The sequence below is a fragment of the Chinchilla lanigera genome, unplaced genomic scaffold, assembly GCF_000276665.1.
Source record: "Chinchilla lanigera isolate Chin_1 unplaced genomic scaffold, ChiLan1.0 scaffold00021, whole genome shotgun sequence".
Lineage (NCBI taxonomy): Eukaryota > Metazoa > Chordata > Mammalia > Rodentia > Chinchillidae > Chinchilla > Chinchilla lanigera.
Window position 1 is genome coordinate 21,945,014 of NW_004955422.1, and position 25,660 is coordinate 21,970,673.

The 25,660-nt window shown below is 41.5% G+C and overlaps 1 protein-coding gene across 1 annotated transcript in view; it reads left to right on the top strand.

Annotated features, from left to right (window-relative positions):
* LOC102004493 (chromosome unknown open reading frame, human C9orf3) overlaps window positions 1-25,660 on the top strand; it is a 340,448-nt gene that overhangs the window by 264,526 nt on the left and 50,262 nt on the right. Inside the window, exon 14 of the mRNA XM_013513835.1 lies at window positions 46-120. Within this exon, the coding sequence (XP_013369289.1) occupies window positions 46-120 (75 nt within the window). The remainder of the gene's footprint in view (window positions 1-45; window positions 121-25,660) is intronic.

Sequence of the window (25,660 nt, forward strand, 5' to 3'; positions counted from 1 at the left end):
GCCTCGGGAAGCGACCTGTGTAAGATGCTCTGGGTTTGACTCCAGGTCACGAAATGGATGCGACTGAACCGGAGACCCCGCAAACGGAGGCGCAGGGAGGAGGAAGAGGTGTTTGAAAAGGTAGGATCCTCCCTGCCGGGGAGTGCAGGGCGGGGTCTTGGTAGGAGGACTTGGGCACAGCCATCAGGGTAGCATTTTAAAAAAAGTTTTATGAAATTCACAGCCGTGGCTTTCATGGATGTGGAGGATTTTGTAAAAACACAGGTGATAACCCTGTGATAGTCAGCGCATTGTGTTCTCCTGAAGCGAGAGTGACCTGGAGGAGACCTGTCCTGGCTCATTAGATGCAGCAACAGGGTTTAAGCTGGTCCCTTTATTATTAGAGCACTGGTGTTGATTAGCAGAGTGTTGAGGCAGCTCTGAAAGATGAAAGAGAGTGCCCCGAGCGAATTTCCCACCCGTGTCTGGCTGTGGCAACTCGCTCAGCTGGACTTTAAACCATGTCATCCAAGAGCTACCATTGAAGAAGTGGATTGCTTTTTACAACGCTAGGATGGACTTTACTGACTGTAAAGCAAGGGAGCGATTTCTTAAGCATTGAATTTCAGTGTGTTACTTTGTAGAAGTTGGGAGTGCCTATTTTTCCTGAAATTGTCTTAGTTGAACTTGATTTGTCACTGTTACAAATATTTTGAAAGAAGGTAAGTAATCCGTTATTTTCAAAGTGACTTAGAAAATTCTTATAACTGAACAGTATTTTTTACAAACGGCATAGCAGATACGATTTTTGTTGCTTTTGTTCAATTATACTTTTACTGTCTTTTGGTTCTTGAGTGTGCCAAGGGATTAAAATAGTGGGGTGTTGTTTTTCTCCTGCTAGAATGTATGATGAATCACTCTTGGTGCTGAAGCCAAATTCTTGCTGATAGCATTGCTGCCAGCGTCTGGGATGAGTTGCCTTAGTTTGGGCATTGCCGTGTCTGAGAATGTGCACAAAGCACACCAGAATGAAGGTGATACCAAAGTTTCAGAGTGCACTTAGGGATACCACAGGGCCGTTCTAAGAGAGTTGGAAAAAGAACCGGCCTAGGAGTATGGCCGTTTGTAGGCAGACAACCTACAGTGTTCCGTGTGTATGAGAAGTGGTATCCCAGCTCTTTTCCCTTTTAAACAGTCAGGCAGATGCATCACTCCAGTTAAACACTAATAGAAGAGTTGTCCTTCCAAACAGAACTGACTTTCTGGACCATACATCAGTATGTTGTGGTAGATTATGTTTGTTTACCTTTCACCGTTTAGGTGTTCTTAAAAGTTTCCAAGGTGATGAGTGAGATCATAAAATAGCCAAAGATTGAAAAAAGAGTCATGGGGTGCCAAAACTTTAAAAGAAAAATTCCGTAGCTATTATTTTTTAAACCCCAAATAAGATTACAGTACCTGCATGCCGTCGGTCAGGCAAAAAGGAGAAGCCATTATCTTTGTGAATTACTAGGTGTTATCACCGCCTATATGGGAACTAGAGGTAACCACATCTGTGACACCCGTAATCTGACCACAGTGTCTCCTGAGAGCTGGGGGAGACCAGAGAATGGGAGTTGTTTACACGACCCTTGTCCTTGTTACAGCCCATTGTGTTAGAATTTAGGGGAAGAAAGCACCCCTTGCTCTTCTGTCCCAGAAAATGTGGGCAGCAGTCTTAAAGAGAACGTGGACTAAGGGGACCAACCTTCAGAACTTCAAGGGGTGAAGCTTAAAGCTTAAATGAAGGGTGGTGCTGGAAAGGGCAAAAAGACAGGAAATCTCAGCGTAATAGGAGGGCACGTTCCTCATGAGTGGCCCCAGTGTCTTAGTGAAAACCCTTCTGCCCACTGTTTTGCCCCTGCCACAATTAGGAGTAGATTTGGAGCTTCCTGAGGCAAAGCGTGCGGTATTTCCAGAACCAGGTGGAAGAGCCCTGGGACACTTCTGAAAGGTGGGGAAGCTGTCCTTCGGCTGCAGAGGTGTGTCCCCTCTTCCGAAATACAGATTGAACTGTTCAACCCCAGGTCGCCTGTGACGCTTTCGCTAAGATCTGAGCATGTTATGGGTAGGAACCTGGGTAGTGAACTTGCTATTGATTCCAGTAAGTTTCTGCCGTGCCATATGTTGATGCAAATTATTCACTTTGTCTTTTTTTTTCATGCAACCACTGTGTCTTTCATCTACATTAATGTGCAAATGTGTTTTTTTTTTCCAGCTTTTATTCATTTTATATTACTGTCAAATAAAAAAGCAAGCTTTAGTCATTTGCGGTCAGTACACATTTTAGATCCAGTTTTGCCTCTGTCGCTCACTTTGTTTTCCTTGCCCTCGCTTCTCTCTCCCTTCAGCCCGCTGCCCTTTCCTTTGGCCCTCAAGGGTCTGCCTACATGTGCAGGCCTCGTCTATATTAACTGTGCGGGGCTCATAACATTTTTCTTCCTATAGGAGGGTCCACTTTTACTGCCTTGTGGAAAGCAGAACCTTCTGACCTGCCTGAGAAAGGAAAACAGAGGTGGTGAAAGGCTGGGCTCTTTATAGGCAAGGGGCTGCTTGGAAAGAACATCTACATGTTTGTTTTCCTCGCTTAAAGAAATTCTCCAAGGTGTTAAGTGATAGGCACAGCTTGATGGAACTTGAAATACTAGTTGAGTTTTTCAGTGAACTCAGAGCGGGAAACAAAACAAACTCAGCCTGTGCTCAGCTGTGGGTTAAAATAACGAATAATGAAATAAAGTAAATTGGGTGAGTGAGATGTACTATCCAGATAAGTGATTTAAAATGCTCTCCTGGCCTTTCCTGGCCTCTTAGACCTCCTGCTTCGTATCATTCCCACTCACCAGATACCTGCACTGCCTTTCTCTGCTATCTTAACAGTTTTTTACTTTTATTCTTTCCGAAGATGCATCCTCTTCCTGTACACATCTCCTCCTAATCTCCTGTGACATTTATTTTCATATTATTTTAGCTTCATATTCTAGCTCTTTGTCCATTGGTGTAACCGAATTCTTTCATCCTGTTTTTGTTTTCTCCATTTAAAATAACAGACTTGCCTCCTCTCTGCTTCTGTCTTGGGGCATTTTCTCCTTCCGTTCTGATATTCTTTCTTTTTCATTATTTCAAGCTCCTTTTATTTAGTTTGAATAATTTTTGCAACAGAAGAACATGTATGACTACACAAAGAACCATTGTGAGTGGACCAGCCACTCTGCAAGGGGAATGTGAAACAGTTGTGACTGCAACAGTGAATTGTATGTGTTTTAAAAAATAATAGTTTACTAAATGGCTGTGGACTTCGTATGAATAACAAACCTTTTTTCTGTTTTTTACTTTTAAGTTATTCAAAGATAAATGGAAATTATACATCACAATCAGAAGTTAAGGGTGATGTTTTCATAAGTATATGCAAGTAAAGTTTATCAAAGTTGTAAGAATTAGAATATAACAAAAGCTATAAAGTAGAATGTCTTAAGGGAGATGTGTGAATAGTTTATGATTGATTCCTTTAAAGGAAGAAAACTGCATTTTTCAGAGTGAGAGGAATCACCCTTCCTCGTTTTTGTGTGTCTGATGATAATACACAGAGAGCAAATTTTACGATGCTCATTTCTGGTCATCACTAAATGTACACAGTGGTATCAGAGGTATTCATTGGCTTACTCTTAAAACATTGAAAATTCAACAGTCACTATTACGTACGTGCTCGGTGTGTTTTCCAGTGAGTACCAGTGTAAGACTGACCTCTGCTAACGATCAGTCGTAATTCACACTAGGTGCAGGCCGTTTCTGACCTTTTAAGGTTGCCTTAATTATTTTCTACCAGGACCTGTAATACAATACTTTGGAACATGAAATTATTTAAAATGTATGAACATTTTCATTGAGAGATCCAGAATGAAGCATCAAAATCTAAAATGATGAACGTGAAAAATGTGGACCCTGTGGTTTTTAGTGGCAGTTTTAATTGAGGAGGAATGATAAGTTCTGTTTGCTGAGTCTATGAGGAAAAAAATATTCATATTATTTTCTTCCTAATAATCCTTCCTAAATTATGGAGTATTTTCAGTTTGCTTTTATTTCATTTTTGTCTTTCTGCATACTCGACTCTGATCCATGGTCAGGGATAATCTTAGTTGGAATAATAATTCATAGATGATCTTAAAAATTGTATAGAAAATCCAGTTTGGACTCCAGGTTTATGTGTTTGGCAACGTGTATTGTTCCATTTAAAATTTTATATATTGTAAGAGATAGATACTTTTATTACAGGCTAATATTGAAATATTCAAAGTGATAAAGGTAGGTACAAATTTTAAACCACTTAACAAAGTACCTTACTGCTGTTTGTCTTTTGTAGCAAAAGCCTATTTTATGTTCAGTTTGATTTCTGGAAACCAGCATTTAAGACTAATAAAAATTACTTAGCTCTTCTTTGAACCCGTAACAGTAAGTGTTTTAGGCTGGACTTAGGAGCCCCTGGCGCACATGGCTCAGCAGAGGCATGGTGTGAATTTACGAGTGCTAAACTCAGGGGCCCGGTGCTCTATGGGAGCCACCCTGTGTCCTGCAGTGGTAGACGGAGCAGCCCATCTTTTACACCTGAGGCAAACTTCCCTTTGTGTGGCTTCCCAGGCTGGCTGTTGTTGGCTCTGTTTGAGAGCATTGTTGCTCTGTGAGAATTCATAACTAGTCTACATTTATGTAGCCCATAATCTTGTACAATAGCTTCATTGATACTTGATTTCCATGGAAAAGCCTCATGGATCTTGTGAGTCACAGCTCTTGAGGCATCAGCCCACCCTCCTCCTCTCCCTCCCTGTCTGTGAGTGGCTTTGTGTCCTGTGTTGTACTGATTGTGCCTTTGGATGACAACTTACTTGAGTGATGAGGGGAGGCAGAGTAATTTATTAAAAGTAATTACAAAGAAACCAAACAAAAGGAATAATTATAGTACTGTTAATATGCAATTTGTTATTGCTGAATATTTAGAACGCTTACATCTCAGTCCTATTTGTGGATCTTTTTTCTTATAAATTCTAAACAATAACAGCAGCAAAAAATATTAAATCCTCTGTACTCAGATCTCAAGTTAGATCAGGCTTCACAAATCTTGGCTTTTTTTTTTTTTTTTTTGCTATTTCTTCTTTTCAAAGCTGGACTTTAGAAGAATGACTGATAAATATATTTTTGGTAGCCATAGGAAGGAAGTCTGATCTATATAATTTTATACCACTGCATTTTCATCTGTTCCAGAGATTTATTTTTTAAGAATCTGCAATTTTAAAAAATTGTCCAGAGAAAATTCTAAATGTAGTAGAATTCCTTCCTATTTTTAAGTAACATAATGGTGAAAATTAAAGTATAGTCATCCACTTACCCTCACATACTTATTCACATATTTTAGAAAGAATCTTTGAATGGAACTATTAATATAATAATAGCTAACACTTACCATGTGTCAAGCCTTGTTCTTCGTGCTTTACATGGAGCAGCTGATGTAAATGTACCATTAAAGCAGTGTCACAAGCAGCAATATGACATTAGGATGTTGAGAGACTGCATCAAACACTTTGTGAAAGTGCGTGAGGTATCTACTAGTCAAATAATTGCTATAGACAAAAATGCTTTGGGCAAGATTTTAAGACTCTTTTTTGTCAGGTTATTGACAGTCCTAGACCACCAGCATAAAGCACACATTTCTAAATTAGGAAAATCCCAGGCAGCACGCATTTCGAAAACACTTGAAAGTGTGCCGATAATTACACTCCTGTTGATTTTAGCGTATCAGATGCCAGCAGCCATCAACTCCTCCATGCCATGAAAGATGAAAGCCATCTTCATGAGTTCAGCTGGAAAAAAGAGGCCAGCAGAGAAAAATTTCATGGATTTTCAGTTACTTTTATAGGCAGCGTTAGTTTCATTCCTGTGACAGAATGCTTTATTTGGCAATCGTTCTCATCTTAGGCATTTTAATGAGCTGCTGCTTTGTGCCTGATCTCCTAGCACTAATAAGGTGCATTATTTTTAGTAGCACCTACAGGTGTCATAGTGGGTTATGGCCAGCCGTTGTTTACATTAATCTTCTGTTGTAAAAGTCCTAACTAGCATGTGTCTAAGCCCAGCTGACATATATCTCACTTATATTTCTGGATCTCTGCAGATCCATAAGAAAAATGATACTCAACATTGAATCCCCAGCAATTAGAAAAGGACTTCTGGGAGACTGAAGCAGGAAGATTTCATGTTTGAGCCCAGCCTGGGCAGTTTATCAACTTAGTAATATTGTGTGTCAAAAATAAAAAAGGAATGAACTGTAGCTCAGTGCAAAGGCCCTATGTTCTATTCTATTACTAGTATTGGGGGGAAAAAAAAGAAAGAAGAAAAAAACTTGGTTACATGAAGCATCATTAAGTATGTGCTTTATGAATTAGAGGAATGAATCCCACAAAGATATATTTACTTTTATAAACTCATACTTGGCTTTAGGGGTTTTAAAATTTTTTACTAATAGTAAAATTTTAATTATTTTAATGATACACGTTTTCATTAAAATATATGTGGTTTAGATTTCCTGGTTTTATTGTAAGTGATCTCTTTCATCCCTCCTAGAAAAAGAGTTTGGCGACAGGAAGACCAGATTACTAGTCTCCGCTCTGCCCCCTCATTGTGGGTCCCTCTAGCCCCCAGGGCTGGAGACGGAACCCGGGCTTCACATGCGCTCCACCAATTCTGCACCACTGAGCCACCTCCTCAGCCCTTGACTTTCATTTTTGTCTGAAAATCCTTTTTTTTGATAGACTAGTTGAACCTATTTATTTTAATTGGTAAAATCAATGTGACTGGCTTTGATTTCTTATGTAATTTAATTATTTTTGTCCTATTTTGGTATTTGGGAGGACTTCTATTTGGGTCCTAATAGTTATTTTTGCATATTAATAATATTTCTGTTTTTGTGTATTGATTCCTTGCTGTGAGCAATAGAGAAAGCAGATACTATTAGTTGCCACTTCGTTCTTTATCTTCTAAACATTGGCTTGAAATAGTATCTTTTTACTTCTAGATAAATACCTATGAGACAGCTAATAAGCTGATTATATTTTTGATACAGTCTTTCTGTCCTGCCACCTTTGATGGGTATCTTCATTAGAGCCTATAGACCAGGGGTGGCAGACGTTTTAGAGCTTTCAATGATAACAAACAGCCCCCTGTGCCACCACTGGTACAGACATTACTTATACCGTATTGTGTTCTCACAGAGTCACAGTTTAATTCTGCAGGCAAATTTATATTAAGTGCTCATTATCTGCTCTTACGTAGATATCTCTTCAATCATTTTGAAGAGGCTTCTGAAGCTAGTCCTGCGGTAGATTTCTTAGGAAGAGCTTGGGGCATCTTGTGTGCTTATAAGTTTGTTGTTATACCAGTAGGTCATTGCAGCTAGATATAAAATCCTTGACTTCTATTTTATTTCAGTTTCTTAAATATGTTACACTGTTGTCTTTTTTTCACAGTCAAATGCTGTTCTTCTTTTTCTTGAAGTAGCCTGGTCTTCTATATGTGCTCAAATTTTATTCCTTAAATTTCAGTAATCTTACTTTTTTGTTTGTTTGTTTTTCTTCCAGTACCAGGAATCGAACTCACAACCTTGCGCTTGCCAGGCAGGTGCTTTTGCCGCTGAGCTAAATCCCCAACCCTAGTAATCTTACTTTAATATATCTCATTGTGGGTCACTTGCCCCGGTTGTTGCTTGGCATTTGAGCTTTCTTTTCATCATGTGTAAAATGAGAATAACTTTTTAAATATCTTACAGAGTAGATTTGGAACCATATCAAAAATTTTATGTAAAATATTTAAAACATTACTTTACTATCTTGTTACCTTTTAAAGTCTTTTGTTGTTAGAACTTTGAAATTTAGAGTGCTTCATTTTATTATAGGCAAACAGACTTGAGTTGGCTGTGTCTGTGAGACACAATGGGTATCTAGTGGAATCTTTTTTCTGTGTCCCTGATGCCATGTGGTGAGCAGGCTCTTGGACTCACTCATGGAAGTTGAACTGCACTAAAGGTGGAGTAATGTATTTTGAACTATCTTCTCGGAAAACACCATTTGCATTTTTATTTTTCTTATACTCTTACCCATCATATTAGTTTCCCATGTAAAACTCTAGGTTTGTATGATCTCAAATTATATATGCATAGAACAGTACACAGGAAAAAAATTAAGGTACTCTGTCTTTCAGAAAATGAGAATTGCTAAAAACCCAAGTCAGCTTATCACCCAGCACAAAAGCAGCAGCAGGAAATACCACGAAAACAGGAGATGTCATTTCTAGCTATGGGAAGATAAGACATACAGCATATCAAAAGATCTCTTGCAACACAGCATGTGATAAAAATCCCAAGCCAGTGTAGTAGACACTACGGCCTTGAGTATATGATGTGTATTACCTCAGGCTACCCTGCACTACTGTTTCAGGGTCTTGTTTTGATAAAGCAACTTTTTACACATGTAGGCTGGAGGTTATGGTGGGAAATTGGGTAACTGAATTAACTATGCCTGTTTGAATGCTTTTACTTGATCTGTAAGTACAGATAGGGGTTTGACTGATCTGCATATAAATAGTTTTTGTGCCTTTATTTGAATATATAATTTTTAAAAATAAATTCATCTTCTTTTTGCAAGTGAAGCTGGTACCCATCACAGAAATTCTGCTGGCAGCTATGATTCTGCTGGCCCCAGTGATCTGGAAACTCAGGGCCAGAAATGTGATAGTATTTATAATTCTGTGTATAACATGTATTTTATCACATTCTATGTTTATTTAGATAATTTATACAAAGTCCTGAACAAGGAGTAAAGAACACATGAAGAAAAAGAAAATAGTCCTCGGCCAGCGGGGATATAGCTCAGCAACGCAGTGCCTTCCTGGCAAACACGAGGTCCTGAGTTCATTTCCCGATACCAAACAAATAAAAAGAAAATAGTCCTCAAAGAATTGACAGACACAAAAAAACAAGAATAGAAAGCCACGTTGAATCAGACTTGTATCAGGGGCACAAGCAGAGTGCAGTAGGTGTCCAGGGTCTGTTGGGTCTCTGTGAGGGAGGATTGAGTGTCTTTGTGGTACATAATCAGACTATGAGTTAGCATTTATTTTCTGCTCATTAAGGGCTGCAGCAAGTTTAGGCTACCACTAGACGCAAGGATATATAGTTTTCAGCCTGTTTCACTCTTGTGCTACTTTCTCCCTTTTCTTTCATCAGTAAGTTTTGTTTTATCTCCTCTAAACATTTGGTTTCAAGACAAAGTAGAAAAATGTTTCAGAATTAGGCATGGTGAGTTTTTTAAAAGTTCCAGAGTTTCGCAGTTTCAATTTCTTCTGATTTTTGGATGTTGTGTTGTCATTCAAAAAACACCCCAGATGTTTTCAGGACCGCAACTATAGCATGACCTCAGCTTTTCTTTTTAAAGGTATTTTTAAAAAGTAGTTACATACTTCTTTTATCTTTTTGAAGATGCAGCACAGACGTATATATTTCGAAGACATTTAACATTTTATGTATGTTTCTATAAATGAAGACATGTTGGCTTTTCAGAGCTACACATCTGTGAAAAGTCAGATTTTTATACGTGTAAAAAGAGGAACAAATTGATTTGCAGTAATTAATGCTAAGGAAGTGATGTGAAATGGGAAAAAGTGGTCATAGAGTATATTTTTATTTTTCTTACATTTTCATAGACAAGATAGTAGTAGTCACTTTATATTGCCTCATGTAACTACAAATCTTAAAGCTTATGCTATTAATTTTTTGTAGCAATTTTCTATCTTTAGTTTGGTGTCCAAGCAAAGAAAATGCTATGAAAGGCATGAGATGTTAAACAGGAACCACAGAAAGAATCTGGAAAAGAAACAGACCTGCCTCTGGATTCTGTTCATATACAATGTGGGCTGAGTTTTTTCCCCTCCCTATCACATATACACAAACTTTAGTTTTTAGTGTTGAAGATATACTATCAACATTTATTCTGACAATAAAGATGAAGAATGCTGAGGGCTTCCATAGCTGACAAAAGATAATGGTTCTGAATTTCTCTTGGAAAAAGAATATGTGTGTGTGTGTGTGTGTGTGTGTGTGTGTGTGTGTGTGTGACTTATATACTACAGTTTGTTGGGTTATAAGAGATGCAGTTGTACAGCTGTTACCTCCAATTTTGGAGAGGTGGTCACACTGGGGATCAAACCTAGGATCTCATGTATGTGCATGCTAGGCAAGTGCTCTGCCACTGAGCTTACACCCCTGGCCTCACAATCCACTTTTAGAATGCTTCCATCACCCACAGAATTCTGTTACCGTTTGTCCTCAATCCCCATTCCTCCTCTCAGTTCCCAGGAAACTACTAATCTGCTTACTGATGTGCAGTTTAGGCCTTTTTAAGATGTTCCATACAAATTGAATAGCACAGGAGTTTGTCTTTTGGATCTGATTCTTTCATTTATCATAGTGATTCGAATCTTAGCAATTTTCGAACATCAGTAGTTTGTTCTTTTTCAGTATAAAATAGTATTCCATTGTACAGGTATGCTACATTTTGTTTATTACTAGTTTTTAGGTATTAGGGGTTTTTTGCAGCTTTTGATTATTAAATGCTATTATGAGTAATGCTTCTGTGAAGCTTTTTGTGTAGACTTACATTTTTATTTCTCTTGAGCTATATACCTAGGGCTGGAATGGTTTGGCCATTTGACAGTTGTGTGTCTAAGGAATGCTAAGCTGTCCTCTGAAGTAGCTGCCCCACTTTAGATTCCTACTAGTTGTTTATGGTTTCAGTTCCTCCACCTCTTCATCGGCTTGATACTGTCAGACTTACTTATCTGAGCATTCTGGTGAGTGTTGAACCACACTTTTTAGTACTTAATACTTCTATTTCTAGAGAGGCTCTGAAAGTGTGTAGATACCCTAATTACGCTTTTGTCTCCATTTCACAGGTCGGAAACACTGGCCCTGTAAGTGGGAAGTCTCAGTGTCTTACCCAAGATCCCCAAGTGAGTCACTGCACCTGGAATCCTCCTCCCACGTCCATTGGAATTGTAGCAACCTGCTTCCATTCTGACTCAGAGCCCTCTGTGTCCTTGTGGCACTGTTAGGTGTGGCTTTATTTTTATCTTTTAAAAATATCCGCTCTAATCCTCCTTGGAATTGTGTCTGATGAAATGGGGTCCGTCTTCTGCAGGAGTGCGCTCAGCCTTAGAGCATAGCTGGCCCACTAGGGCTGTGTGACCATCTGTCCTGCTGTAGGAGCGGCAGAGATGGCCCTGTCGAAGCCTGGTGGGAGGTAGTCAGGTGCCCTAGCCAAGATAGCCGGCACTCACTAAGTAATACATTTTAGGGTGCCCCCTCTTCAGAAAAGTATGTGAAAGGGTGATTACCTGATGGTATGTGGCAAGTAACACCATTCATTTGTTTTTATCTCCTCCATGACAGGGAGACAGGAAAACATTCTCACATTTATTTATAGAGTTAGAAAAAAATCAACCTTGGTTTCTTCCTGTAACTGTTCTTTGGCCAGGAGCAGATGTAGTAATAGTACTTTTACAAATTTGTATGTTTTGGCTTTATTCAAAAAAACAAACTGTGTTTGTCAGAGCTGTTGTATCATTTCCTTTGCATCTCTCTTCGCTTTGTCCATTGTAGTTGGATAAAGTATCATTGCTTTAGATTAGGTCTCAAAGTATTTTTTAGGCTATTGATAAGGTTGATTTTCCAGCAGACCTCTATTTTAAACTAACCTATACTCATTTTTCATACTCAGTGTGTAATTGCTTCTCTTTCTTTTTACTCAAACTATTTTGCTTTGAAGTTCCTTTTATAGGCCCTTGGGGCCAATGCAAATACCTGGCTAGAGAAAGGCACTTAATATTGCACCCATCTCTCTCTCTGTATCATCATTTTGTAGTTTTCTGTATAAGAGATTTCAGCTACTTGCTATCTTTCATTACACAGCGTTGCAGTGTTATAATATATGACAAAAAAATGAAGTCTAGATGTCTGTGATTATTTTCCTTTTTGGTCACTTTGAGTTTCTAACTGGTAAAGAGAACACAGTGTTTTGGACTTGAGGAAATCTCATCTTGGCACCATGCTGCTATCCATCAAAGTATCAGGCAGAAGTAAAACATGAAGGCAACTTAGACTCAACAGCAAGAATCTGTCCAAAGTAACTGGAAAAATTGTGCATTGAGCAATTGGAGAAGTGTGTTCGTGACTGTGTTGTGAAAGCTACCTGAGGTCTTAAGTACATTTGGGTCCTGGGCCTTCGGCCAGAAGGAGGGAAGGGGATCATTACAGGGAAAGGCCAACAACTGAAGTTTCAACTGACCACTTTATTTGAGAAGTGGTAGAGGACCGGGGTTGTGAACGCTGGGAAAGGCTTTACAAGCCTCTCCATCTCAAACCCTTAATTTTGCAAGTAAAAACATGGCGGTCCTGAGGTTTGAGTTCACAGACCATGTGCTGGCCCAGATCCCCTGGTTCCCTTACTAGTCTTTCCAGCCACGCACTTGGGCAACTCCCCAAGCAGGGTGTGGAGACAAAGCAGCTTTGGGTTCCAGGTGAGTGGGCTTGTGTTACGGGTCCCGGATACTGAGGAGGGAGGAAAGAAGTCTGGGAGGCCTCCAGCTCACACCCTGTACGACTGCCTCAAGGAGAAGGCCCTTTCCCAGTTTACCAAGGGCCTTTCCATCATGGCTTGCTTGGGTACACAGGGTCAGTTTTCGAGTGTACAGTCGTTCCAGATAGCAGGCCAATGTTCTGTTGTGACCCAGCTGTGTGCCTGCATGTATTGACCTGTTAAACCAGGGCCTTTAAAAGGCATGGATTATCTGAAGTTTGGGTGACGCTTGTCACAGACCAAGCAACTGTGACATAAAAATATTATGTGTGTTTTTAAAATTAAACCTAAGTGTGGTCCAGATACCTAGACAGGTGAACTCAAGGCTGCTTTCTCTATTTGTGTGTACTCATTCCTTGACGTATTGCATATTTAGAGTTAAGTGAAATTTTCTAATGGTCTGTCTGGTTTGGCTATTTTCTCGCAGGACAAATCAAACCCCTGTCCCCGCAACAGTACTGATAGAAAAAAAGCTGCACCTGGATTATGAAAGACTGGTTTCCAGGACTCTGGGGTACTAGAGGGCAAGGTGAGGGGGAGAAGTGTGGTTTAGGGGAACAGCTGCTGCGTTCTCTGTGCAGCACAGCTGGCAGATGTAGGATAGTTTCCTTCATGGTCACAAGAACAGAAACGATAGGGACTGAGCTCATTCAGACACTGGAAGGCCTGCTCTTTCCCCGCTTCCACCAGTGTGGAAGGTGCTGCTTTGCCTGCACTGGAAATCTTGGCACACTTCGAGTCTTCATTAGAGATTAAGTCAGTGGCTTAGTAGTATCACCTAATCAGAGAACATCAGGTCACCACAAGACAAGTCTAAGTGGTGCTGAAATACCTTCCAGCAGAGGCTTAGTGATGTCTCAGTGTGCATGGATACTGGGCATGTGTGCTCGCAGGCACGCAAGTGTAGACATAACACACAATTTCACTGGCTGAGGTTTGGGCTAGGGCCTGCTATGTGACCACAGTCTCCAATCTCAGACTGAAGCTACAGGCGCTATTTCCAGTGCTGGTACTGTTGGCATCTGACTCTGACTCAGAGGCTGACCACGGCCTTAGCTCCTAGAGAATTGCCCTGTGTGTCATGCAAAGTCACTGTCATCACGAGCCACCCTAGGGGGAGGCTCTGTGGAAAAAGTGAAGGTGCAGCACAATAGGCTTTTACCGGAAGGCCCCAGGTGATTGCTTCTTGCTTGGTTTTGCTTGACTTCATAGTCACTTTTTTTTGGAGCGCCTGCTGGAGTTCGTGGTAATAACAGAAGGGATGAACTCAGACTTGCTATAGGATCTCTCACTCTGGATGTAGATTTTGAAAAGATATTCATAATTTCTCAGTTTTTAATTTCTTTGTATCAAGCCTGCTTTAAGGTCATAGGCACTGTTGCAGAGAAAGGAGGGGGCACTTTATGAATGTGTGTGGACTTCAGCATTCTTATTGCTGGTCTTCTAAGTGATCTGGAGGGTGAGCCATATCGTTTACATGAAGATTAAGAATAAAGTAAGTTTCTCTGTAGCAATCTTGGTGGGACTTTTTTCTCTTGGGGGGGGATGGTTACTAGTATATACTTCCTTATTTTAAGATAGTTTATTATAGTATGTTTTAATATCATATTAGAAATAATGTTGAATTAAAATAAGTAGCTATTTTAATAATAATATCTCAGTGAAAACTACTCATTTGTAGAGAACATTTTACTTCCCAAGCAGTTTCTCAACTCCAGTTTTGTTAGCAAGAGGAGTATTAATCTGTGTGGATGGATGCTTCATTTTCCTCTGCCCAGAATATGTGGCTTCCATTAACTTCTCTCTCCACAAAACTCTGGAGGTGGCTGCACCTGATGCTGCAGGTCATCTGTGCTATGAAAATTAAATTGGAATCTAAAGTCCTTTTCTCCCTCTTTATAGTCCTTCATGACATGGAATTATAATCAGACAAACATTGAAATCCCATTTTTGCCCTTTCCTAGCTCTTTTTTTTTTTTTTTTTTTTTTACCTTGGGTGAACTAGCCTGTGTAAGCATCAGTTTCCTCATCCAGCAAAGAGCTGCCACTGAATAATCACTCACAGTCATTAACATTATCAGTGATGAGCTTTCCTAATACCATTTTCAGGCTTTGAAGTCCTGTGTCTGTGCTATATTACGCGAACAGAAGGAACCCTGACAACCGAGAGGACAGATGGGACATGTGGCTATAGAAAGAGTGGTTCTAAGAGTATATTTTTGGGAGCATTGGTGTGGCCTGTGTGGGCAGGCTGAAATGTCCCCAGTGTTAAGACTCTTGCATGTCCTAGCCATGAGGTATACCTGTCTCCTAGGCTGACCCAGGAAGCTGAGGGTAGAGGGACAGGACTGGGGATCATGCGCTAGGCAAATCTACCTTAGGTTCTATTGGAAGTTTCCACTAGATTCCTCCAAAGGGGATTTTAGGTGAAGTCATTGGAGCTGTTTTACTGATTTTGGTTGAAGACTTAAAGAGCTAACTTTACAAAGTTTTGATTATCCACAAATTTAGTACTTGTTGTTGTCTTGAACACTGAAAGAATTCCAAGCAGCTTTGAAAAACAAGTGCTGAGATATCTGTCCATCCCCATTCTCCCACCCCCACAGCTATAGGGCTGAGTTTCCAATAACTATTATTCTTAGGTAAATTGGCCTGGAATAGTTAATAAATTTCCCTAAGCACAGATTTACTAACAGAAACCCACTTAGGCACTGAAGAAATGGTGCAGTGTTTGTCTCAACTATGAGTAATGGGTTATGCATGATTTAAAAAGGCTTCTCAGAATGGCCTTGGTTATGTAATCAAGGATCGATAATTTTTAGAAAGAAGTTTTTATAGATAAGCCGTAACATTACTTGATAATCAGACATCATTTTCAAGTAGTTAAAAGGGTCATTGGATAAAGCCCAATGGACTGATGCTGGCTTCCTAATTGCTAATGATTGAAAATCCACATGCCCTTTAAATTATGAGCATGCTTGAATTTTTTATGGAGAAAGAAATTATTTTTTTATGTAGGATAATTTTCATGTCAGATGTTTTCTTAGCCAGCCAGCTCTGTCAGCTTAGGCAGGTTGCCACTTTTCCTTACCTGATCCGTGCTTTCCCCCTGTGAAGTTCATTTTAAACATAGAGTAAGAAATGAGAGAAAAAAAATGTGGGATGGGAACTTGGGGGTGAATCATGAGAAAATGCCACCAGTCATTTCCAGCAGTCCTTGGCATTCTTGGAATATTCTGACTTCTGTTGACAAAGGACAGCAGTTCTACCCCATGAGGGGTGGTGTGGGGGATTCTGGGAGGTTCTCCCCAGCTTCTCCTGGGGTGGTGCTTTTCCTGTCCATCAGCACGGAGAGCGACTAAAGTTTTCACAGGTCAGGAGCAGTGCTGCCAGGCCAGTGGCCACAGCAGTTTCCCATCTGGTGTTGTGTGACTCTTTGGACACTGAGAGACGGTAGCATTTGTGTGCTGTGGGCCCAAGCACATGACCCGCCATGCCAGTGAGGTCCTTGGTCACTTTGTTTGCCTGAGTGTCTCTGGGTGGAGGGACATTGGGAGGCAAAATACTTGCTTTATTCCCAAAATAGAGGAAATACTTAAGGGCGGGGAAGGAGGGTATAAATATAGCATTTCCGATTTCCTGCTTGTTACTCTTTTCCACAATATTTCATTTTTTATAAGATGGAATTTTGCCCTGTCAATTTCAACTAAAAATAATTTCATATTATTTCTATCAGATTGGCCCTCTTATCACCCATGTACTTTCAATTATGTTGTGCTTCCTATTCATAACCTGATGTTCTAGCAGTGCTAAGAGGATCCTAAGATGCTTGCCTTCTGGAGGTTTCCTGGCTGGGCCTCCTGTGAGTCGAGGGGTCCTGGCTATGGTTGGTCAGGAAACTCCTGGTTGGCTTGGCTTTGCTCTTCTTCCAGAATGCTGTTTCCCCCGGGCTCGTTGCCTATGTCCCTTGCAGACTCCATCACTAAGTACCATCAGCCTGCAGCCACTGCAGACATGGCTCAGAGCAGCTTCCTTGTCTACCGCAGCGTGTGGGTGGCACCAGGCCCCTGTCCTGAGGATGAGGTGGTGTGGGGCTCTCGAGTGTGCAAAGCGGAGCTGGTAAGTGCAGCAGTGAGTTTAGGAGGTGCTTGGCAAACCTTAATTGTCAGGAGGTGGGAGGGGAAGGGAAGAAAGGCTGGCTCCTGCTTGCCTTATTGATACTTTTGTTATACCTAATTATTAAGTTAATAGTTATTTTAACAAGAAAAAGCTAACTCTGAGGTTTGTGCAGTTCATGGCTTATAGTAATAGATTTTCAGTCACGAGGTAAATAATATGAATTGCACTAGTCTTTCATTTCCTAAATTTTGAGAGTATCATTGTTGTTGGTCTAGGTGTCTTCCTTGGGTTCGCCCATTTAGAAGTCATATGTTCACAGTGTGAAGATCACAGTCTTCTGTGGGCTCTGCCCATTCCCAGGCCCCCGGCAGGGCCCCTGCTGGCTATGCACAGTGATAATAAAGTGCCACGTGGTTACAGTCTAATAGGGCTGTGACCTGGCTTGAACTCTGTAATGGGGAAAGAGCAGATTTATTTGCTCCCTGCACATGCCTTCCTCCCCCCTATGCTCCCTTATTATCTTGAGGAGGAAACTGCACAGCAGAATTCTGCATTCTCATGATGCTCATGGGCTGATGTCATCTTTTCCACCCTGAAGTCAGGGAAGTGAGAAACTCAACCGAAACACAGATTTAATACTTCATACCTGCCCACTGTGTGTTCTCTGTGTGTCTGTATATGCTTTTAGCAGCTTTGAGAGGTAATTTATATGTCATAACAATTCACTGATTTTTAGTAAAGTTGCCAGGTTGTGCTACCATCATCCCAATCCAGTTTTAGCATATTTCTGCTATCCCAGAAAAATCTCCAGTGCCCCTTAATTGACCCTTCCATTGCCCCTCTGTCCAGCCGCAGGAAACTAATCATCTTACTCTCCTAGATTTGCATTTTCTGTACTTTCATCCCAAGGATTGTACAACATGTAGTCTTGCACATTTGCCTTCTTTTACTTAGCATGCCTTTAAGGTCCATCTATGTTGTAATACGTATTGGTAGTTTGTTCCTTTTTATTCCTGAGTAGTATTCCATTGTATGGCAGAATGTAGCTCGATTTTGACTAGCTGTTTACCAGTTGATGGACATTTGGGTTGTTTCCTGCCTGAGGCTATCATGAATAATGCCACTGTGAGACTCACACAGGTTTTTGCACAGACATGTGTTTTCAGTTCTCTTGGGTACATACCTAGGAGTCATACAGTAAATTCAGTGATTGAAGAAATTACCACATTGTTTTCCAAAGTGGAAAATATTACATTCCCACAAATGATATATGAGGGTTCCAGTTTCTTTGTATCTTTGCCATAGGCTATATTTAAGAAATAAACTTAACGTTGCCTCTTGTTTTATATTCTTAGGCACAAGGAAAGCTAGGAGCTATTTTCAGTTTTTTATACTTTCTCGAGCATTGTTAGCACATGTTCGCTAAAATCTCTAGTCTGTTGCCCTGTCCTCGATAATCCTCATGTTCTACCACCAGCGAGGCTTGCCGACGTTTGACAGCATTCCATTCAGTTGTTTTTCTTGTGGCCTGGATGTAACTCGTGGAGAGTTTGTGTGTATGCACACATATTTTGTTGAATTTGTCCAAGAGTTGTTTGCCATTGCAGGAAAGCTGCACAGCAGTGAGTGAGGTCCAGGTGCCATGCTGCACGTCCGCTGAAGTTTATATTCCTAGTGCTGTGTTCCTAAGGATTCTACAGGCTGCTAGCTGCCTCAGGGTCATGTCTGAGAGGATATTCAGGCTTCAGCTTGTCAGCATGGAATTCTGTATGAATGTATCATAACCCACTTTCTTTTAAATTCTCCTTTATATTGTAGGTGGGGCTTAGCATTAAAGTTTTCCCAGCCAATTATATGTATTATGCATGTTAGTTATCTAAGAATTTCAGGATAGATTTAAAAGTGAGGCTTTGTCTCTTGTACCACGAGGGATGTTAGCTTCAGGCTCCCACAGGTTTTAGGTCCATGCCGCTGAAACCCTAAATGTTGTGTAGGTGGAAGGTGACAGCTGATCGGGGACGGCAGCAGCCCTTCAAGGGCGCAGGGGGCCACAGCTTCCAGGCAGCTATGAATGCAGCACTGCCTGTCATTGACCCGTTGTGTCTGTAAATTGACTCTCTAATAACCCCTTACTGTCCTGTAAGACTGGGGCCTCTAGTTGCTGCCAGTACCAATTCAGACTCGCCTCCGTCACCATGCAGTCTCTCAGTGGGGAGCCAGGGGTGTCAAGACACATTTCTGAAAGGGACAGGTTTGTGAGACATCGGGCAGAGATGTGGGTGAAGAATCAGTCTGTGGTGTCACAGTGATTTTACCAAGCTCCTTATGGGTATGACATAGATGCAGACATGATCAACTTTCCAGTCTCCATTTTCCTGGCCTTTGCCCTTGTGCTGCTTGTGTTCTGAGGAGGAGCTCTGCCATATCGTTCCGGGGTGGCCCTTTCCAAAGCCTGTGCTTTCTCAGCAGGGTGGAGTTGCCCAGAGCCCTGACTCATAAGTGCCCTTTCTGTTTGTGTGCTGTGTGTCACCCTCCCGGTCTCTCAGACACCTGCCAGCCAGCCAGCCAGCCAGCCATCGGCCCAGGTCATCTGATACCTTCCAGGGACTCCTTCAACTCCTTCATTGCTGGAAGTTGAGAGATGTTGGGCTTCACCAGCTCTTCCAGTTTCAGCACTGATAGGAGGTGGTGGGTTTTCCAGTAACGAATGCTGTCTTTCCCTTTGTTATTGATATTTTGGACTTAACAGTGTTTTATAAGTACCTTCTCCAGAAGCTTATCAGAAGAATAAAGCATATTAACTCAGCCATATTACAAATGCTCCTGAGAAAGGTTACTCAAGGCTGGTGGTAGAAATTCATTTTAATGTAGGTAATTTGTCTAATAATAGTAAAACACTTGACTTTCCGCTAAGCCTTTGCATATGGCTACTAGAGCCCTTGGTGAAGTTGGAGTGATGCTGCGGGCTGTCCTCTCTCTGGTAGTGTGTATCCTAGGAGACCAGGGTGGCCTGGGCTGAAGCGTGTCCAGCACACCGTGGTGCAGGGCTCCCTGGGATGCGGGGGCTGCCGCTCAGGTGTTGACGTCCAGGGGCAGGTGTCCGGTTGATTACTGCGGCCCAGGTGTGTTCATTCTCAGTTTCCACCTGAAGTACCTACCCAAACTGTGTTTTCTGGTAGAGTAGCTTCCTGTATTTTTACTTCAGTCACCACATTTAGGCTCTAGGACCAGACAAATCCATTCATGATAAGAAAGCTTAACTTTCCCCCCTGATTTCAAAGTGCTACTCTGTTAGAGAAAATACAGGGTAAATTAAAGAAGAAATTTTTAAATTAGCAGTTAGCCAGTCACTCAATGAGCTTTTGGTGTTTTGCTGTGTCTCCTTTAAGTCTTGTAAGGAAAATAATTATTGGAAAAGAGCGAGAATATGTTTTATATTTGTGACTTCTACTTTGAGGCTTCAAAGGTAGTTTGTTCAGGGTACATTTTAATTTTTAAAATTTAATTGAATTCAGTTTTTTTGAAATTCTTTTTTGGAAAGATTTGTTCTGTACCTGTTGTAAGAAGTAACGATTGTATTTCCTGCATTTTGGAATTCAGCATTTGGATGCAGCTCTAATCCTTCAGTCCCAGGGACAGGTAAACCTCAGCTGAGTCCCATGTCCTGTGCATGGAGCAGACTTCTGTAAGTGCAGGGCAGTCTGAGCTCATGACCAGATTGCCCTGGATTGGGAGAGGGGGGTTTATGTATTCCTCCTCCTTTGACTCTCTGTGTGTGACCATCATTGTAAAAAGGCAACCACTGTCCTGTGTTTCTTCTTCCTCTCTGAATGTGAATCAAGCTGACATCCATTGCAAGATCTGAGGGGACGACCAGCTCACCCTCACAGTGGGTGTATTTAGTTTATAGTCACAGTATGGAAATTATGGAAGATGAGTCCCTCTTCGGCAATTAACTGTGGGGCTGTTCCTGTTCTACTTTGAGGGTTATACTGAAATGGATACTCCCAACTTCTTTCTAAGAAATACGCAGTTACATAGCTGTCTCCTGCTTTCTGGCTTTTATTAAAATGTAAATAGCCTCAACTTCAAAGTGGCATAATTAAATCCTGAAAGAAGTATAACTGATACTTTGCCTCTTCTCTGGTATTTGTATTTTATCATCTGGCCTGGCTGGTGATTTCCTACCTTCTTGCTTTCTAAGTTGATGAAAGACTCCTCTTGGCTAGGTTGATCCGGGTGGGATCTGAAAGTGTGGAGTAGCCCCCAACACAGACTCCGGTGAAGTCACCAGCACAAATGTGTGTTTCTGAAGAACACTGACTATTTTGGCAATCAATAGATTGCCCAGCGTTTACCTTTGTGTACTTAGTGAAATGAAGTTGGTGGACTTGTCTGCCTTTGCTCTCCAGCCATCTGCTCCTCATAGTTTAAAGAGCTCCATGAAACCTAAGTAGGCCCTCTTCTCTTGAAGACATCCAGTAGCAGGACATATGCTGGCTGGATGCCTCCTGTGTACCCAGGATGCCAGGACATGGCACCATTTAGGTCTTCCTCTTAACATGAGAGGAAACTAAGTTCCTCACAGTGTTTTACAGAAGCTGGCACCTGATTGCAGTGTCATAGCACAGGAAACAACGCAGTGTAGATGCTCTGGTAGGGGCCAGCTGGGAGAGCAGGAGGTCACCCTGCTCTCTCGGAGGAGGAAAGGGGCTGTGGAGACTCCCTCTGAAGGAGCCAGTGTGTTGTTAGAGCTCACCTGTGTACCTTAGATCCTGTTCACGTCCAGTCCCCAGAAGGGGGAGGATTAAACCATAAGCTTCCTAAGCTGTAGCTGGATCATGTCATTTTGTCTTCTCTTTTGAAAGAAATGTATCTCAGTTCAAACAAGTGAACATGCTTTGCTCCCTCATGTTTTGACTGGTCCCAGATATCTGGAGGATTATCCTGTTTGTGGACCATGCACCACAACTGAGGGGCTTTGATGTTCCAGAGCCCCCACCCCTTCTTTTGATTACATGTGTTTCTGCTAAAGATGTCTTTTTCTAGTGCTTACGGGGGGCATAAGTACGTTGCTCAGTCCCCTGTAGTTTTTTGTACTTTGTGGTTTCTCTCATCCTGTTACATTAACCATAACATGGAAAGGGACATGATCAGAAGGCACACGTCCCAGGAAACCCAAACGACTGCAGGGTCCAGGAACCCTCCAGTGTGACTTGGATGGGCCTTGAAACACACTTTATCCTGAATGTCCCAGAAAACTTCACTGCTCCTGGCCAGCCTAGGCTGGCTGCTTCTGGTAGTGCACCCTTCCAGCTTGGGGGGGCCCATCCCTAGCTGTAGGTCTGCTCTTGGGGTGTTGGGGAACACTTAAGAACCAGGCAGACAGGGAGACCTTTCACAGCCCATCAAAATATTTTTCCTTTCAGAACAGAGGCGTGCTCCCATCTCTCAGGGAAAGGATGCTGGTTCTGCAGCACTGACTTTAAACCATCTCTCTCTGTTAAGCAAATCCTGCCATCCAGAGGTATTACTAAAGCAGAAGCCTCGGTGAAACTGATAGAGGCTGTCCTCTGTAGAGGGCCAGAGGAGGATGGTAGTGCTCACGACCAGAGACCTCTTTGCCTGGGATTCTCAGTGGGATGAGCTGGAGACCTTGTCGCCCGCAGAGCTGATGCCCTTGCAGCTTGCATCGCACTTGGGAGTCCCCTCTTGAGGGCTTGATCTCATTCTGACCTACTTCAACTGCAGCAGAGACAGATTTTTAACTCTAAATACTAAGTGGTACTTGGGAATAATAAGGTGGCTCTAACATAAGCAGATACTATACATATATGACTGAATAAAGTGAGGCTGGAGTGATTTATATCATTCCCAACTCTGTCCTTTTATCTTGTGGTAAAACTGTCCTATGGCTGCTTTTACAGGACATGCTGCCTGAAGTGTCCGCAGAGGTCCTCAGTGAAGGTGGGGTAGTGTCACAAGCACAGAGGGTGGGAAGAACAAGGATTTCCCTAAGATTGTGCCAAGTCCCAGAACATGAGAGTTCATTTTAGAGCGGCTGTTTTTTTTAGGATGCCCACGTACCTTCCTGAGAGGTTTCACTTGGAAACAGTGCAGTTGGAGGCACACCTGACATAGCTGGGGAAGGTGCCTGCTACTTCAGCCAACACAGATAGCTAAGAATAGCACTGCTGCTGTGTGCTGTTAATCTCGGAGGCAGTTCTTTACCACTAGGTCATGGAGGAGTCCGAAGGCTGGCAAAATTGAGGTATGAGGCTGGTGTGTCCTTGTTTCACCTCTCCATTTCTTTTTTCCCTTTTCCTTTTCTTGTCTTTTTTTTTTTTTTCTCTTCATTTTCTTTTTGTCTGTGTAATTCTGAAGCATGGACCCAGGTAGTTCACACTGAGCTACATCCCCAGCCCATTTTTTCATTTTTAAAATTTGTAGACAGGGTCTTGCTAACTTGCCCACCCTGGGCTGAGGCTTGGAATCCTCCTGCTTGAGTGGTGCTAGGATCACCTCTCCCAGAGTGCTAGGATTACCTCTCCTTTTGATATCTTTGTTCTTTCTTGTGCAGGTCTCCCCATACCACCTATCCATTCAGGAGCCTCGTGCCCTCCAAGTACCAGGCATCTCTGTTATCTGTTATCTCCCCTATATCCACATAATGACTTCTTCCTTTCAGCAAAACCAGCTCACCCCATTTTTTTCTCCTTTTGTCATGTTTCACTACCTTTCTTTAAAAGATGATATAAAAAAAGAAAACAACTGGAAGGCGTATATATTTGTGGTCCTGCCCTATCAGTCACTGATTCTTCATATTAACTCAGATTCACTGAAGGTGCAATTCCAGAAATAAAGTTTTCCTCTTTTTAAGGATGAAATATTAGATCAATTATGTAATACTGAATAATAAATTTATCCCACTTAATATGCCTTTAACCAAATAGGTCATGTGAGAAGTTTTTTATATTTAGATATGTGAGCTTTAAATAGAATCTCCTGCACAGTACAGGCTTTTTGGTATTTATTTTGTGACACTGACGTGAGAGTAGAGTATGAAATACATAATGATTCTACATCTGAAAAAAGGTAGAAATCATATTGCATAGTCAGAAGCTAAAGGTGCCAAGTTTACTTAAATCTGGTGGTATGGAAAATTGAATTCACAATATCAAATTACATTGCTTGCCGAACTCACTGCGAATATAAAATTTTGTGTATTTTTCTGTGTCCCTGCTTTGTTGTCAGCTCTTACAACACCATTGAAAATGGGAGAGTTGCTCTCTAGGTGTCAGTGTCGAAGACGTGTCCCTGCTCCATCTCCGGTTAGAATTTTGATTTTCAAGTCCTGCCATTCCTGCTTCTCTGTTCTAGGGCACGTGTGTGACAGCAGGGAGTTTTCAGTTATACTGAAAACATCCTCTTATTTCTTGGTCAGAGCCACAATGTAGTAGTGATTTCCTCAACATATTTTTAGGTAGAAGCTTGAAACGGGTATCTTGGTAAAGGAGGTCCCATACAAAGGACAGGTGATCCAGAAGTCAGCCCCCTCCCCCATTTCTCCTCCTTTGCACTAAAGGTCGAAGTGGTAGATTAGCACCAGGCTATGAAAGATGCACCACACTGGCAAATGCAAATTGAGTTTTGATACAGGTCAGATAGAGAATTTGGGGCCGTGCTCCTTACAGTTTGAGAATTACAAGCAGGGCAGATACGCTATGAGCGCTGAGGTTGGAATGTTTGAAAGTAAAGGTGAGAGAGTCTTGCGACTCTACTTGGATATTAGTAATTTTTCCTGAACTTGCGCACTGTGGCCTGCAAGGACTCATTTGGCTTTATTGGTCTCTGTGTGGGCTAAAGGCACTTGTTTGCAAGCAGTAAATTTCCATATATTTTAGATGGGGGAATTAGAACAGTTACGCTTTTAGTTCTCTTCAACTGACAGTCTCAGATTTGACGTGAGTCATACCAAGAGAAAGCAGATACTGTTGGATAGCATAATATAGATCTCTCAAGAAGAAGAGCTTTGGGAAGAGGCCTTGCCATGATTCTTAAGGGCTGGATCGATCAGTAGGTTTTTGCTTTTGTCATGAACAGAGAGAAGTGGGAAGACATCCTATATACCTAGCATCTTCTTTAACAATGTGGAAGAAGGACATTTTTTACACTTATAACAGTACTTTTCTCCTGAGACTGGGCATTAATTATTGGCATGTTTGAAAAATCTGCCCCAATCACACATCCTGTAGGAGCCACCAGAGCTAACAGATTGACTCAAGGGCATGACCAGTTGGAACATCTTGTAGATCTAAAGCCTGGGTAGCTAAGGTATTTAGATAGATACCCTATCTAAGTAAATTATCTAAGGAATTTCTTTGGTAATCATGCTTTGCTATTTCTAAAATAAATTCCTTTGACACCAGATTCAGATGATATTTTTTTAACAGTTTGCTGTGCAGCACAGCTTGCTTGTTAGTAGAAGCAGGCACCCTCTCCTCCCCATAGCCGTTTATTTCTCCCAGACTTGCATTCTACCACATGCTGACACCCACCTGGAAAATGGGCCTGAGAGTGGTGCTTGCAGACCCCAGGGAGAGGTTCTTGTAATAAAGATCACACTGAACCTTCTGGAACGTAAAGGATTATACAAATATTTGTGTTTTAAATCTCCTCAGATTTTTGCTGTTTGGTGGTTAAGATGGCTTATTAAAGTTTTGGTGGTAGTTAAGGAAGGGTTCCTTTGTGAGGCTGTAGATACAATCCTGTGTGTGATCACATTTTCTTTAAACCTGGGACTAAGGTTGAAGATAGTTGGAATCTTCCACTGCTTTTATTTTATTTTATTT